This window comes from Panulirus ornatus, chromosome 10, assembly GCF_036320965.1.
Source record: "Panulirus ornatus isolate Po-2019 chromosome 10, ASM3632096v1, whole genome shotgun sequence".
Lineage (NCBI taxonomy): Eukaryota > Metazoa > Arthropoda > Malacostraca > Decapoda > Palinuridae > Panulirus > Panulirus ornatus.
Window position 1 is genome coordinate 9,287,797 of NC_092233.1, and position 13,991 is coordinate 9,301,787.

The 13,991-nt window shown below is 39.8% G+C and overlaps 1 protein-coding gene across 5 annotated transcripts in view; it reads right to left on the bottom strand.

Annotated features, from left to right (window-relative positions):
* Positions 1 to 13,991, bottom strand: part of LOC139750783 (spermine synthase-like) — a 140,088-nt gene that overhangs the window by 66,448 nt on the left and 59,649 nt on the right. For all 5 annotated transcript variants that reach the window (XM_071665520.1, XM_071665517.1, XM_071665519.1 and 2 more), the window contains one exon: positions 12,312 to 12,466. In XM_071665520.1, the coding sequence (XP_071521621.1) occupies positions 12,312 to 12,466 (155 nt within the window). The remainder of the gene's footprint in view (positions 1 to 12,311; positions 12,467 to 13,991) is intronic.

Genomic DNA, 13,991 nt, shown 5'->3' on the forward strand with positions numbered 1-13,991 from the left:
AAATAAATAAATAAATAAAATAAATATCAACTGCTGGCTAGCAAATGACAGAACAGCATTAACAAAGTTCAAGGAAGTAATATGCAAGCTTTTATACCATATATAAGGGTAAACCTAGAATATGTTTCTCGTGCTTGGTAACACCACCTAAAGAATTACAAAGAGATAACAGAATGTTCAGAGGATTGCAGGAAAGATGATACCAGATTTACAAAAACTGAGATACTGTGACAGGATAGTGCTTTAAATCTGCCCACCTTGGGAGACAGAAGAATGATGGGTGACCTGACCACAAGCTTTTTAAGTTTTTAAAACTGAATGATAATGTAGACAGAGAACAGTTCTTTAAAAGAAGGAGGAACAGAACAAGAGGATATAACATTCTAAAAAAGATGTGTTAAAAAGATGAGAAAATACTTTTATAGTATAAAACTGGTGGGAGAATGAGATAAAATGACTGATATGGTCAATGCAGACAGCATACAGAAATTCAAGATTTTTTTTTCTTTTTTTGGCTTTGTCGCTGTCTCCCGCGTTTGCGAGGTAGCGCAAGGAAACAGACAAAAGAAATGGCCCAACCCACCCCATACACATGTATATACATACGTCCACACACGCAAATATACATACCTACACAGCTTTCCATGGTTTACCCCAGACGCTTCACATGCCTTGATTCAATCCACTGACAGCACGTCAACCCCGGTATACCACCTCGCTCCAATTCACTCTATTCCTTGCCCTCCTTTCACCCTCCTGCATGTTCAGGCCCCGATCACACAAAATCTTTTTCACTCCATCTTTCCACCTCCAATTTGGTCTCCCTCTTCTCCTCGTTCCCTCCAAGTCCGACACATACATCCTCTTGGTCAATCTTTCCTCACTCATTCTCTCCATGTGCCCAAACCATTTCAAAACACCCTCTTCTGCTCTCTCAACCACGCTCTTTTAATTTCCACACATCTCTCTTACCCTTACGTTACTTACTCGATCAAACCACCTCACACCACACATTGTCCTCAAACATCTCATTTCCAGCACATCCATCCTCCTGCGCACAACTCTATCCATAGCCCACGCCTCGCAACCATACAACATTGTTGGAACCACTATTCCTTCAAACATACCCATTTTTGCTTTCTGAGATAATGTTCTCCACTTCCACACATTCTTCAAGGCTCCCAGAATTTTCGCCCCCTCCCCCACCCTATGATCCACTTCCGCTTCCATGGTTCCATCCGCTGCCAGATCCACTCCCAGATATCTAAAACACTTCACTTCCTCCAGTTTTTCTCCATTCAAACTCACCTCCCAATTGACTTGACCCTCAACCCTACTGTACCTAATAACCTTGCTCTTATTCACATTTACTCTTAACTTTCTTCTTTCACACACTTTACCAAACTCAGTCACCAGCTTCTGCAGTTTCTCACATGAATCAGCCACCAGCGCTGTATCATCAGCGAACAACAACTGACTCACTTCCCAAGCTCTCTCATCCCCAACAGACTTCATACTTGCCCCTCTTTGCAAAACTCTTGCATTCACCTCCCTAACAACTCCATCCATAAACAAATTAAACAACCATGGAGACATCACACACCCCTGCCGCAAACCTACATTCACTGAGAACCAATCACTTTCCTCTCTCCCTACACGTACACATGCCTTACATCCTCGATAAAAACTTTTCACTGCTTCTAACAACTTGCCTCCCACACCATATATTCTTAACACCTTCCACAGAGCATCTCTATCAACTCTATCATATGCCTTCTCCAGATCCATAAATGCTACATACAAATCCATTTGCTTTTCTAAGTATTTCTCACATACATTCTTCAAAGCAAACACCTGATCCACACATCCTCTACCACTTCTGAAACCACACTGCTCTTCCCCAATCTGATGCTCTGTACATGCCTTCACCCTCTCAATCAATACCCTCCCATATAATTTACCAGGAATACTCAACAAACTTATACCTCTGTAATTTGAGCACTCACTCTTATCCCCTTTGCCTTTGTACAATGGCACTATGCACGCATTCCGCCAATCCTCAGGCACCTCACCATACATTAAATAACCTTACCAACCAGTCAACAATACAGTCACCCCCTTTTTTAATAAATTCCACTGCAATACCATCCAAACCTGCTGCTTTGCCGGCTTTCATCTTCCGCAAAGCTTTTACTACCTCTTCTCTGTTTACCAAATCATTTTCCCTAACCCTCTCACTTTGCACACCACCTTGACCAAAACACCCTATATCTGCCACTCTATCATCACACACATTCAACAAACCTTCAAAATACTCACTCCATCTCCTTCTCACATCACCACTACTTGTTATCACCTCCCCATTTGCACCCTTCACTGAAGTTCCCATTTGCTCCCTTGTCTTACACACTTTATTTACCTCCTTCCAGAACAAGATGTATGACAGAGAATGTTCAAGATATGGGGGTAAAACTCCCTGCACATATGGTACAAATAATCATAAATAGTTAATTACACCTGTCCCTTGCTTTATGTGGGGGTTAGGTTTTGCAAAAACCTCACACAAAGAGAAATGGCATAAAGCAAAGCAATAAACATACAGAGAAAACCAAAGTTTTGGGGCATTTTCCACTGCACACATGTGTATTGTAGCAAATTTTGACCACATAAAAAGAGGGGCTGGAAGCAGGTTCCTCAGAGTTGTGAAAATCACATAGAGTGATCCTGCATAAAGCAATGGATGGGTGTACATACATAGAAGTAATAGTGTGGTACATATGCATTTCTACCTATAATTACTCCAGGGCCAATTTAAGAAAGAGTCCTGTTGTTAGCTAGGATCTCTTTCCAAAGGTTCCAGCTGCCCAAGGATGTGCTATGTCCAGGAGCAGACATGTGAACTCCTCTAGAATGAGACCTCTGATGAGACTGTACTTCCAATGATACACCCTTGCCAAAGATGACTTTTCACCAGCACTGTAACCTTGTGCAGGCAGAGTCTGATAGCACTATGTGATACATATGTACATATTTGATGGAAACATGAGTGCAAAACACTCTCCCCATAAACAAAAATATTGATAAATAACAAAAGTCCTTAACAAACTCTCAAGTTCGACATATAAGTGAATAATAAAATCTAATTCAAAGAAGTGTACAAAAGGAGGATAGGGTAGAGTGCAAGACAGCCTTAGTGGGATATAAATTTCAGGAATGTGTGTGAAAGAGGCCTAGCAGTGGTCATTGTGCCTAATCTATCACCAGAGGTACATATTAATAGAACTGTGAGAGGCAAACTATGTGTCAGCAAATCTAAGAATCACATTCAAGTATATGGGTAAGTACATGCTCAGTAAATTATTCACATTTATCAGAACAAAACTGGATTATGCTTTGTAAGTCTTGGTGTCTGTACCTAGAGAAACATAAAGACCTGATTGAGAGGGTACAGAGAAGAGCAACTAAAATAGTACCTGATTTAAAAGGAGTGAGCCTCAATATGAGGCTGGGGCTACAAAGCTGTCCATCATGGAAGTGAGGAGAGAAGGGAACCTATAAATAGTCTTCAAGTTTCTAAATCAGCTGGATGATAATGGCAGTGAAGTTAGTTCTTCAAGACCATGGTAAAAAGCCTGGTAAAAAGTTATCCAGTAAAGAAGTTAAGAAGCACTGGTCAGGTGTTAGGATAAGTGGAATATATTGAGGACAATATGTGGTGTGAGTTGGTTTGATCGAGTGAGTAATAATAGGGTAAGAGAGATGTGTGGTAATAAAAAGAGTGTGGTTGAGAGAGCAGAAGAGGGTGTTTTGAAATGGTTTGGTCACATGGAGAGAATGAGTGAGGAAAGATTGACAAAGAGGATAATGTGTCAGAGGTGGAGGGAACGAGAAGTGGGAGACCAAATTGGAGGTGGAAAGATGGAGTGAAAAAGATTTCGAAGGATCAGGGCCTGAACATGCAGGAGGGTGAAAGGCATCCAGGGAATAGAGTGAATTGGAACGATGTGGTATACTAGGGTCAATGTGCTATCAATGGATTGAACCAGGGCATGTGAAGTGTCTGGGGTAAACCATGGAAAGTTCTGTGGGGCCTGGATGTGGAAAGGGAGCTGTGGTTTTGGTGCATTATATATGACAGCTAGAGACTGAGTGTGAATAAATGTGGCCTTTGTTGTCTTTTCCTCGTGGTACCTCGTGCACACGCGGGGGGAGGGGGGTTGTTATTTCGTGTGTGGCGGGGTGGCAATGGGAATGAATAAAGGCAGACAGTATGAATTATGTACATGTGTGTATATGTCTGTGTGTGTATATATATGTATACATTGAGATGTACAGGTATGTATATTTGCATGTGTGGACGTGTATGTATATACATGTGTATGTGGGTGGGCTGGGCCATTCTTTCCTCTGTTTCCTTGCGCTACCTCGCTAATGCAGGAGACAGCAACAAAGTAAAATATATAAATAAATAAAGAAGGAATAGTGGTTCCAACAATGTTGTATGGTTGTGAGGCATGTGCTATAGATAGAGTTGTGCGCACGAGGGTGGATGTGCTGGAAATGAGATGTTTGAGGACAATATGTGGTGTGAGGTGGTTTGATCGAGTAAGTAATAATAGGGTAGGAGAGATGTGTGGTAATAAAAAGAGTGTGGTTGAGAGAGCAGAAGAGGGTGTTTTGAAATGGTTTGGTCACATGGAGAGAATGACTGAGGAAAGATTGACCAAGAGGATATATGTGTCAGAGGTGGAGGGAACAAGGAGAAGTGGGAGACTAAATTGGAGGTGGAAAAATGGAGTGAAAAAGATTTTGAGTGATTGGGGCCTGAACATGCAGGAGGGTGAAAGGCATGCAAGGAATAGAGTAAATTGGAACAATATGGTATACCAGGGTTGACGTGCTGTCAATGGATTGAACCAGGGCATGTGAAGCGTCTGGGGTAAACCATGGAAAGTTCTGTGGGACCTGGATGTGGAAAGGGAGCTGTGGTTTTGGTGCATTATATATGACAGCTAGAGACTGAGTGTGAATAAATGTGGCCTTTGTTGTCTTTTCCTCGCGCTAACTCGCACACATGGGGGGGAGGGGGTTGTTATTTCATGTGTGGCGAGGTGGCAATTGGAATGAATAAAGGCAGACAGTATGAATTATGTACATGTGTATATATATGTAAATATCTGTGTGTGTATACGTTGAGATGTATAGGTATGTATATTTGCGTGTGTGGACACGTATGTATATACATGTGTATGTGGGTGGGTTGGGCCATTTTTTCGTCTGTTTCCTTGTGCTACCTTGCTAACACGGGAGAGAGCGACAAAGCAAAATAAATAAAATAAAATAAAGAAAATGCATGCCAGCAATATACATAGGTTTCAAAGGCTACTAGCTAGCAAAGTGTTCTTGAGATGGGGTCCCATGAGTGTCATACTCTTTTCCCATACGGTACAAATTAATAATGATAATCGGTAATTAAACATTTTTTTTTTTTTCATACTATTCGCTATTTCCCGCGATAGCGAGGTAGCGTTAAGAACAGAGGACTGGGCCTTTGAGGGAATATCCTCACCTGGACCTCTTCTCTGTTCCTTCTTTTGGAAAAAAAAAAAAAAAACGAGAGGGGTAATTAAACATACACATAGAAAATGAGATCCCTTTTACATAGGCTTGTTAGATGGGTGAAATGTTTTCCCAGAAAGTCTGAAGTATTCTGACATTATACTATGTAAAAGGTTAATCAGGAGGAAAGGATCAAAGGATATATGTTTGAAGAGCCTTCTTGAAATGAGATGGGGTTACCAATATTGTGCCATATGGCTTGGGCTTGAGACTGTTACCATTTATGAACTGTTTAATGATATGTCAAAAGAACTGGATCATATTTATATGTTTAAGATGACACTATTAAGTAAACCAGCAGGATATAAGCTAGAGATATCTATGCGAGAGGTACCAGAAAAGTTAATCAGAAAAAATCTATGTGAGAGGTACCAAAAAAGATATTCACAAAGCAATTGGATTACAAACTGAACCTCTTTAATCCAGCAACCTTGGGACCTAGCTATCACTGGACCAAAGAAAATGTCGGAAAACAGAAACTGACCCCAATGGGAACCTCTATGTAAACATATGTGCAACTCCTAGTCTTGCCATGCTCATTCCACATACATATTGCTGTGTTATCAAAGGTAGAACAAAGCTTTAAACATGAAATAATACAACTATTAATGCTTCCAAACAAGGTTTTTAGTGTTACATTAGATTACATCATTAGTACATCAAGGTCTTCATGGTTAGCGGATACTTGCACATCAGGAGCAGAGGATGTGCAAGGAAGTAGATTTTCTACATTGGAACAAACCTTGGCAGTGTTACTAATGATCTTCAACCACTGTTTCAATGTAGCTTGCTTCTGGTACTATGGCTACTCCTTAATTAGTTTTCTTTAAATCAAATAAACAGACATAATTTCTTGTCCTGTTAAACAGTCCCTTTGCTCTAGCCCTGCAATTAAATCGTCATCTGGATACATTTATCTAAAGAAATCCTTTCTTCCACTTCTTAGTTTTCCTCTGCACTTTCTTCATGATGATCTTGTTACTTCCCACCTTGCTGAACCATCTCCATAATTTCTTGATCAGTTGGTTGATAAAAAAACAGGCTCATCATTATCAATGTTCATCTAGGTTTTCCTCTGTAATCTCTTTGGTTACTGCAAGACACTTTGGGTTAGTTATACTCCTAACATATTCAACCAATTCTTGGATCAATATCTTTTCACTAGAAACTCTAAATACAAAGAATTCAGGTTCATTCCTTTCCTTGTCCTGAAACACTGAGCTTGGCCAAAGTCTGTGCCAGCCACCTTGCAGTGTACTTTTCTCAACTTTATTCCAGGCAGAAGCTAGTGACAATACCATACCCTTTAAGTTAAATTTCTTCATAAAATCTGAAAGCAGCTTCCTATCATTCAGGGCGACAAGGAAATGACGCATGAACTCCGATTTGTATTTAGATTTCAATGAATGTAATATGCCCTGGTCACAGGGGGGAATCAGAGATGTGCTAACTAGTTAATAGGGAAGTGTAGACCAAAAACATTGCCATTTATCAAAAGTTCTGCTTTGGGGTGTGCTGAACAATTATCTAAAATCAAAAATATTTTACACTTTGGATTAAGGCTAGCAGAGTAACAAAGTGTTCTAGCTTCACGCATGAAGTAATTTTCAAACCATTCAAGAAAAAGATTAGCTTTATCAATCCTTTTTTTTTAGTACCATGGTACCTAAGTGGAAGAATTTTCACCCCTCTAAAGGCCCTTGGGTGAATACTCTTACCAATTACCATAAGCTTGTTTTTATGTGTTGCTGCAGGATTGGTGCAGCCAAGAATTGTTACCCTACCTTTGGAATCCTTACCCCCAGATGGAGCCTACTCAATATCTTGGGAGGGATTATTAGTGGCATAAAACACCAATACAGGGCAGATTCGTCAGCACTGTACACATGTTCTGGGGCTAAGTTTTTCGCTGCCACTAACTATGCAAATTCATCCACAAACTTTTTCGTAGCTTCCGTGTCAGCACTGTGATTTTCACCGCACACTATGTACTAAAATACCATGTCTCCACTTAAACTTATGTAACCATCCTAGCTTTACTTTTCTATGAAAAACTTTGGCCTGCTTGCAAGCATCTCCCCAGAAATGCTTACATCTTCATTACGTTGGAGCTTAAACCACTTTAAAAGCACACTATCTAATTCTGTGCTCCTGGCACCTTTCAAAGTTTTCCAAAACTTTAAACTTTTCTGACTCATTTTCAGCCAAAAAAATTCAAAATCTGCTCCTTTTGTTTCTTTAAGTCATACGCAGTTGATGTCCAATCTCATAGCACTCACACAAAGTCTTTATCTAATTTTCTCAGTAACTCCACCTTTTCAGACATAGATAATGATTTATGCTTATGCTTAACAGCACTAGCACAATCTTCTGCACCTTTTGATCTCTTGGATGACATCCTGAAGGGCTAAAATAAAGCTGAATATAAGAAATGAACAGGACTATTAATTAGCTCGTTGCAGTGAAAAGAGGGTATAAATATACACAGACAAAAGAAGCCACATTCGTTCACAATCACTCTCTAGCTGTCGTGCACAATGCACCGAAACCACAGCTCCCTACCCACATTTGGGTCCCACAGACCTTTCCATGGTTTACCCCAGACATTTCACGTGCCCTGGTGCAGTCCATTGATGGCACATCAACCTTGGTATACCACATCATTCCAATTCACTCTATTCCTTGCATGCCTCGCACCTTCCTGCATGTTCAGGGCCTGATTGCTCAAAATCTTTTTCACTCCATCCCTCCCTCTCCAATTTGGTCTCCAACTTCTCCTTGTTCCCTCCACCTCTGACAAATATATCCTCTCTGTCAATCTTTCCTCACTCATTCTCTCCATATGTCCAAACCATTTCAACACATCCTCTTCTGCTCTCTCAACCACACTCTTTCTATTTCCACACATCTCTCTTACCCGTTCATTACTTGCTCAATCAAACCACCTCACACCATATATTGTCCTCAAACATTTATTTCCAACACATCCACCATCCTCCTCCCATGCCTCGCAACCACATAAATTGTTGGAACTACTATTCCTTCAAACACACCCATTTTTGCTCTCCAAGATAACATTCTCTCCTTCCACACATTCTTCACTGCTCCCAGAACCTTAACCCTCTCCCCCACCCTGAGGAAAATGAAACACGGTAAGTTCCCAAGTGCATCTTCAGGTAATGATCACATCATCAGGGGACATATAAGGATGAGATAGAAGATGTAAACAATCATTAATATACAAGGTAGAGACTAGCAAAGACACCACTGGTAAACATAACTTCAATGAAACATCTAGCAGAGAACCATTCATTATCACCTGGAAAAGAACCTTAACATTCCTTCCTGCAAGCTAGCTGCTGAACTCTTGCTTACAAAGGAAATCAAATGCAAAAGACACATTCACATACAAGGACTAGAGTTAGCAACAGAGTAGGAAGGTGATATTTTCAATGAAAGTTCCTTCAAGTGTATGCAGTCAAGGCACAGAAGGGTGAGTATAACGGAGGGAGGCAGCTGATATGACTTTTGTTTCACAGTGAGCAAGGTGAAGCATCCAGATAGCATGATCTGGGGTTGCTTTCGTGGTGCAATGGGCAGGTTGTACTTCTTCCATAAAAACACTACAATGAAGGAATAGCCATAAAACTACCCAGACCTTAAACCAATCAAGAACTACTGGAACTAGATGAGAGTCAAGCTTGCCTCCTGAAGCATCTCATCAATACCTAGCCTCATTTAAGATATCAAGACCCTATGAACCCAAAACATGGAACTAAAATATGTTAGGAACCTTGCCAATGCCATACCCAGATAACTGCATAAGGTAATCAAGGCCAATGGAGAGATGAAAAAGTACTAAAATGTAAGTGTGGCACTGCCTTTGAAAATATATTGAGGTAGACAAAGTTTTTTTGCAGACAAAGTACCTGAATATGTTTGCAGATGATGAAAAAAAGTCATGAGGGAAGTAAAAAACAAGGAGGATTGCATAAGCTTACAACGGGACATAAACAGACTCCAAAGTTGGTCTGGATCATGGTTGATGAAATTTGACCTGAGCAACTGCACAGTACTGAGGATGGGCCAAAGTGAGATACAGCCTCAAGTAATCATTTCCTAGCAAGATAAAAGCTTTAAGAATCAGTGTGTGAGAAGGAACTGACAATCAACACCTTCCCTACAATGTTGTCAGAATTCCATAATAGGAGAGCAGTTAGGGAGACAAACTATCTTCTAGCAAATATCAAAACAAGTTTCCAATATACAGATAAGGAAATATTCAGCAAGCTATTCATATCCTACATACGGCCAAAACTAGAATATACTTCTCAGGTTTGGTAAGTGCAACTAAAGAAGCACAAAGAGCTCAAGGATATGGTCCAGAGCAGGGTAAAAAGATGGTACCAGAATTAAGAAAGTTGAGTTACCATGAAAAAGGCTGAAGGCTTTAAACTTATCCACCTTAAAAGAGAGAAAAGTTAGGGGTGACCTGATCATAAACTTTAAATCTTTAAAATATTTAAAAAATGTTGACAGTGAACAGAGAAATGTAGGGATAGATCAACCAAATGACATAATATGAAATTAATAAAGAAACTTGTTAATAAGGATGCAAAGAAATACTTTTATAGTATAAGAGTGATGGATGAATGGAACAAAATGACTGAGGACATTGTTAATGCAGAGAGCGTACATAAGTTTATGAGGTTGTGTGATAGTAGAGTTAGAAATTTACATGAGCCAAGCAACTCCTCTAAGTAGATATTTATGCACCAAGCTTTGTGCCTCTATTCCAAAGTCTACCATCAAGCCTTGGTAGCTATAAAGGTGGCAGTATATGATAATTTCTTCCAACAATCAGTCATCTTCCAACTATGCCGATGACCTTTCATTTTCATGAGTCCTCTCGGAAGGGACTTAAGTAGGATCTATGTAGAGTTACAGGACCAGGCAGCAGATGATTATGAAATACTCGATGATGATGATGATCTATCTTTGGATCGTTTGAAGATTGATTATGAGGATAACGGCTCTTCCAGAACTGAAAGTTGACTAAGATGAGGAGGAGGTGTTTCCAGCAAAAGTGGAGGCAGCATTGCCAGCACCCACCTGACCTTGATAATGCTGACTGATGTGGCTGGTAATTTGTCAATAAAATTTTGCCCCTTAAATGAGCAGAGTTAATCCATGCCCAGTGTGTGTCAAACTAAAACATAATTACACTCTTATAAAATGCTTCTTACTTTTTTACTTTGCAGATCACTAGGACGATTTGTGAAGTTAGACCAACATCTCCATTCATATCGCCAGTCTTTACAAAATATTTCCATTGCATCGGATACTCGACCATTCCCTTAAATTCTTCCCCTGAAATATCATTAGCCCAAATCAACTCCCTTAAAGCATCTATCAATCTCTTCTGTGGTTTACCTCTCCTCCTTAGCCTTCTGCTGGATTACTATACATCTACTGTCTGCCATGTATTAAAGATCATATTATCCAAAAAGACTAATTAATGTGCCTCTCATACCTGATATCCTTCTAAGATGTTTGTTTTTCATTCTATCAATTCTCCTAACTCCCAACTATACTATGCAAGCTATCCAACTCTGATGCTTTTACTTTTCCCTTATCCTTCCACCATACTTGGGTCTCACATCCATGCATCAGGACTGGGAAAAATTCTCCTTCATGCGAGCTTCTTGTACACTAATGCTTAAATTTTGTCTGTTCCCAAAATTTCAGTAACCTCCAATTTTCCACTACTGCATAACTCTACAATCAACTTCAGTTTTCTCACTATCAGCTTCACTGTACTCCCAAACACTTAAACTCATCCTCAACTTCCAGTGAATGACTGGGTAAACAGATCCTACAATATAATTTGTACCTTTTGAAAACTAGCATTTTACTTTCATTTGCATTCATTTTCAGCATCCTCATGCAACATACATTATCAAAATAGCCCACCATTCTTACTTGAACTTCCTCTGACTTCACTAACAACAAACGATCATCTGTACAAATCAATGGTGGCTACTTCCACTCTGTTTCTCAATGGTTAAGTATTACACCAAAACCACTGGAAATTGCTCCCATCTTAAGCAATGCCCCATCCATAAAAACACTAAATAACAAAAGCTGGCATTATGCAACCTTGACACTCTCCCATACTTATTTTCAAACCACTCATTTATACCACCACTAACTTTCAACACGCACTACTTCCATCATAAAAGCTCTTAATAGCATTCTAATGTCCTCCATGCATATCTTATAGCAGATGTGGACTGGTTAATATGGGTATGACAGGAAATGATCGATGAAATTCCATTGCCTATCAATACAAGATGAACGGTATTCGATCACTTGAAGTCAAATAATTGTTTCTCTATCAAGGGTTCCACAGTCTAGTAGCTAGGTTGCCAAATGGCCGAGCTTTTAATTCTTGTCTATAGAAGAGTATACCTACTGCACTTCATTCATTACAGTTATACAAATAGACAAACTGAGAGATAAGTAGACATTGATGAATGAACAGACAAACAGGTTCTAGACCTACCTGAAGCTGAACCAGTTTGACAGCACAATTACATTAATATTGAAACTAGAAATCTACTGACAGATGATTTATAAAATGGGCAACTAAAATTCAAAGCTTGAAATACGGTAATGGAAAAACAACTCACATCAATCATGATAACATATTCAGGTTTTTCTTTCAGCAACTCCCACAGCAATCCTCCATCTCCTCCACCTAAAATAAGCACTTTTTTCCCTTCATAATTCTCATCTCCTTTATTCATAAGTCCATGCGTGTATGGCAGGTCACTCTCAGAAAGATCTGTTACAAGAAAGACAAAGAGATGTATTAAAAGGATCATGTATATTCAGAAGGCATATGATGGGAAATATACATTTATAAGGATAATGTATAATCAGATGTCAATTGATGGGGAAAATATGTCTTCTATATATCATGATTATTCTATTCTCAATTCATTAGAGTAAATCAGGTATATATATCCTCCAAACATCACTCACCTATGTACTATAACCACCAAAATTGCAAATCACTTTTAAATCCATGATATCATATTCCCACTATCATGATATCATATTCACACTGTCAATATAATTCCTAACAGCAAGAGCATAAAATATTTCCACTGAAGAGTAGTTAACAGTCATTATAAGGTCTAGCAAGATTTCCTAATGTTGCTGCCTTACCAATAACATCACTAGTTTTGCTAGTTGTCTTTGTTTTCCTGGGGAATATAACTGGGACTCCATTTAAGTAACATGAAAATTCTTGTATTCAGATTTCCAATCTCACTATTTTTTTTTTTTTTTTGCTTTGTTGCTGTCTCCCGCGTTTGCGAGGTAGCGCAAGGAAACAGACGAAAGAAATGGCCCAACCCACCCCATACACATGTATATACATACGTCCACACACGCAAATATACATACCTACACAGCTTTCCATGGTTTACCCCAGATGCTTCACATGCCTTGATTCAATCCACTGACAGCACGTCAACCCCGGTATACCACATCGCTCCAATTCACTCTATTCCTTGCCCTCCTTTCACCCTCCTGCATGTTCAGGCCCCGATCACACAAAATCTTTTTCACTCCATCTTTCCACCTCCAATTTGGTCTCCCTCTTCTCCTCGTTCCCTCCACCTCCGACACATATATCCTCTTGGTCAATCTTTCCTCACTCATTCTCTCCATGTGCCCAAACCATTTCAAAACACCCTCTTCTGCTCTCTCAACCACGCTCTTTTTATTTCCACACATCTCTCTTACCCTTACGTTACTTACTCGATCAAACCACCTCACACCACACATTGTCCTCAAACATCTCATTTCCAGCACATCCATCCTCCTGCGCACAACTCTATCCATAGCCCACGCCTCGCAACCATACAACATTGTTGGAACCACTATTCCTTCAAACATACCCATTTTTGCTTTCCGAGATACTGTTCTCAACTTCCACACATTCTTCAAGGCTCCCAGAATTTTTGGTTCTCAGTGAATGTAGGTTTGCGGCAGGGGTGTGTGATGTCTCCATGGTTGTTTAATTTGTTTATGGATGGGGTTGTTAGGGAGGTGAATGCAAGAGTTTTGGAAAGAGGGGCAAGTATGAAGTCTGTTGGGGATGAGAGAGCTTGGGAAGTGAGTCAGTTGTTGTTCGCTGATGATACAGCGCTGGTGGCTGATTCATGCGAGAAACTGCAGTAGCTGGTGACTGAGTTTGGTAAAGTGTGTGAAAGAAGAAAGTTAAGAGTAAATGTGAATAAGAGCAAGGTTATTAGGTACAGTAGGGTTGAGGGTCAAGTCAATTGGGAGGTGAGTTTGAA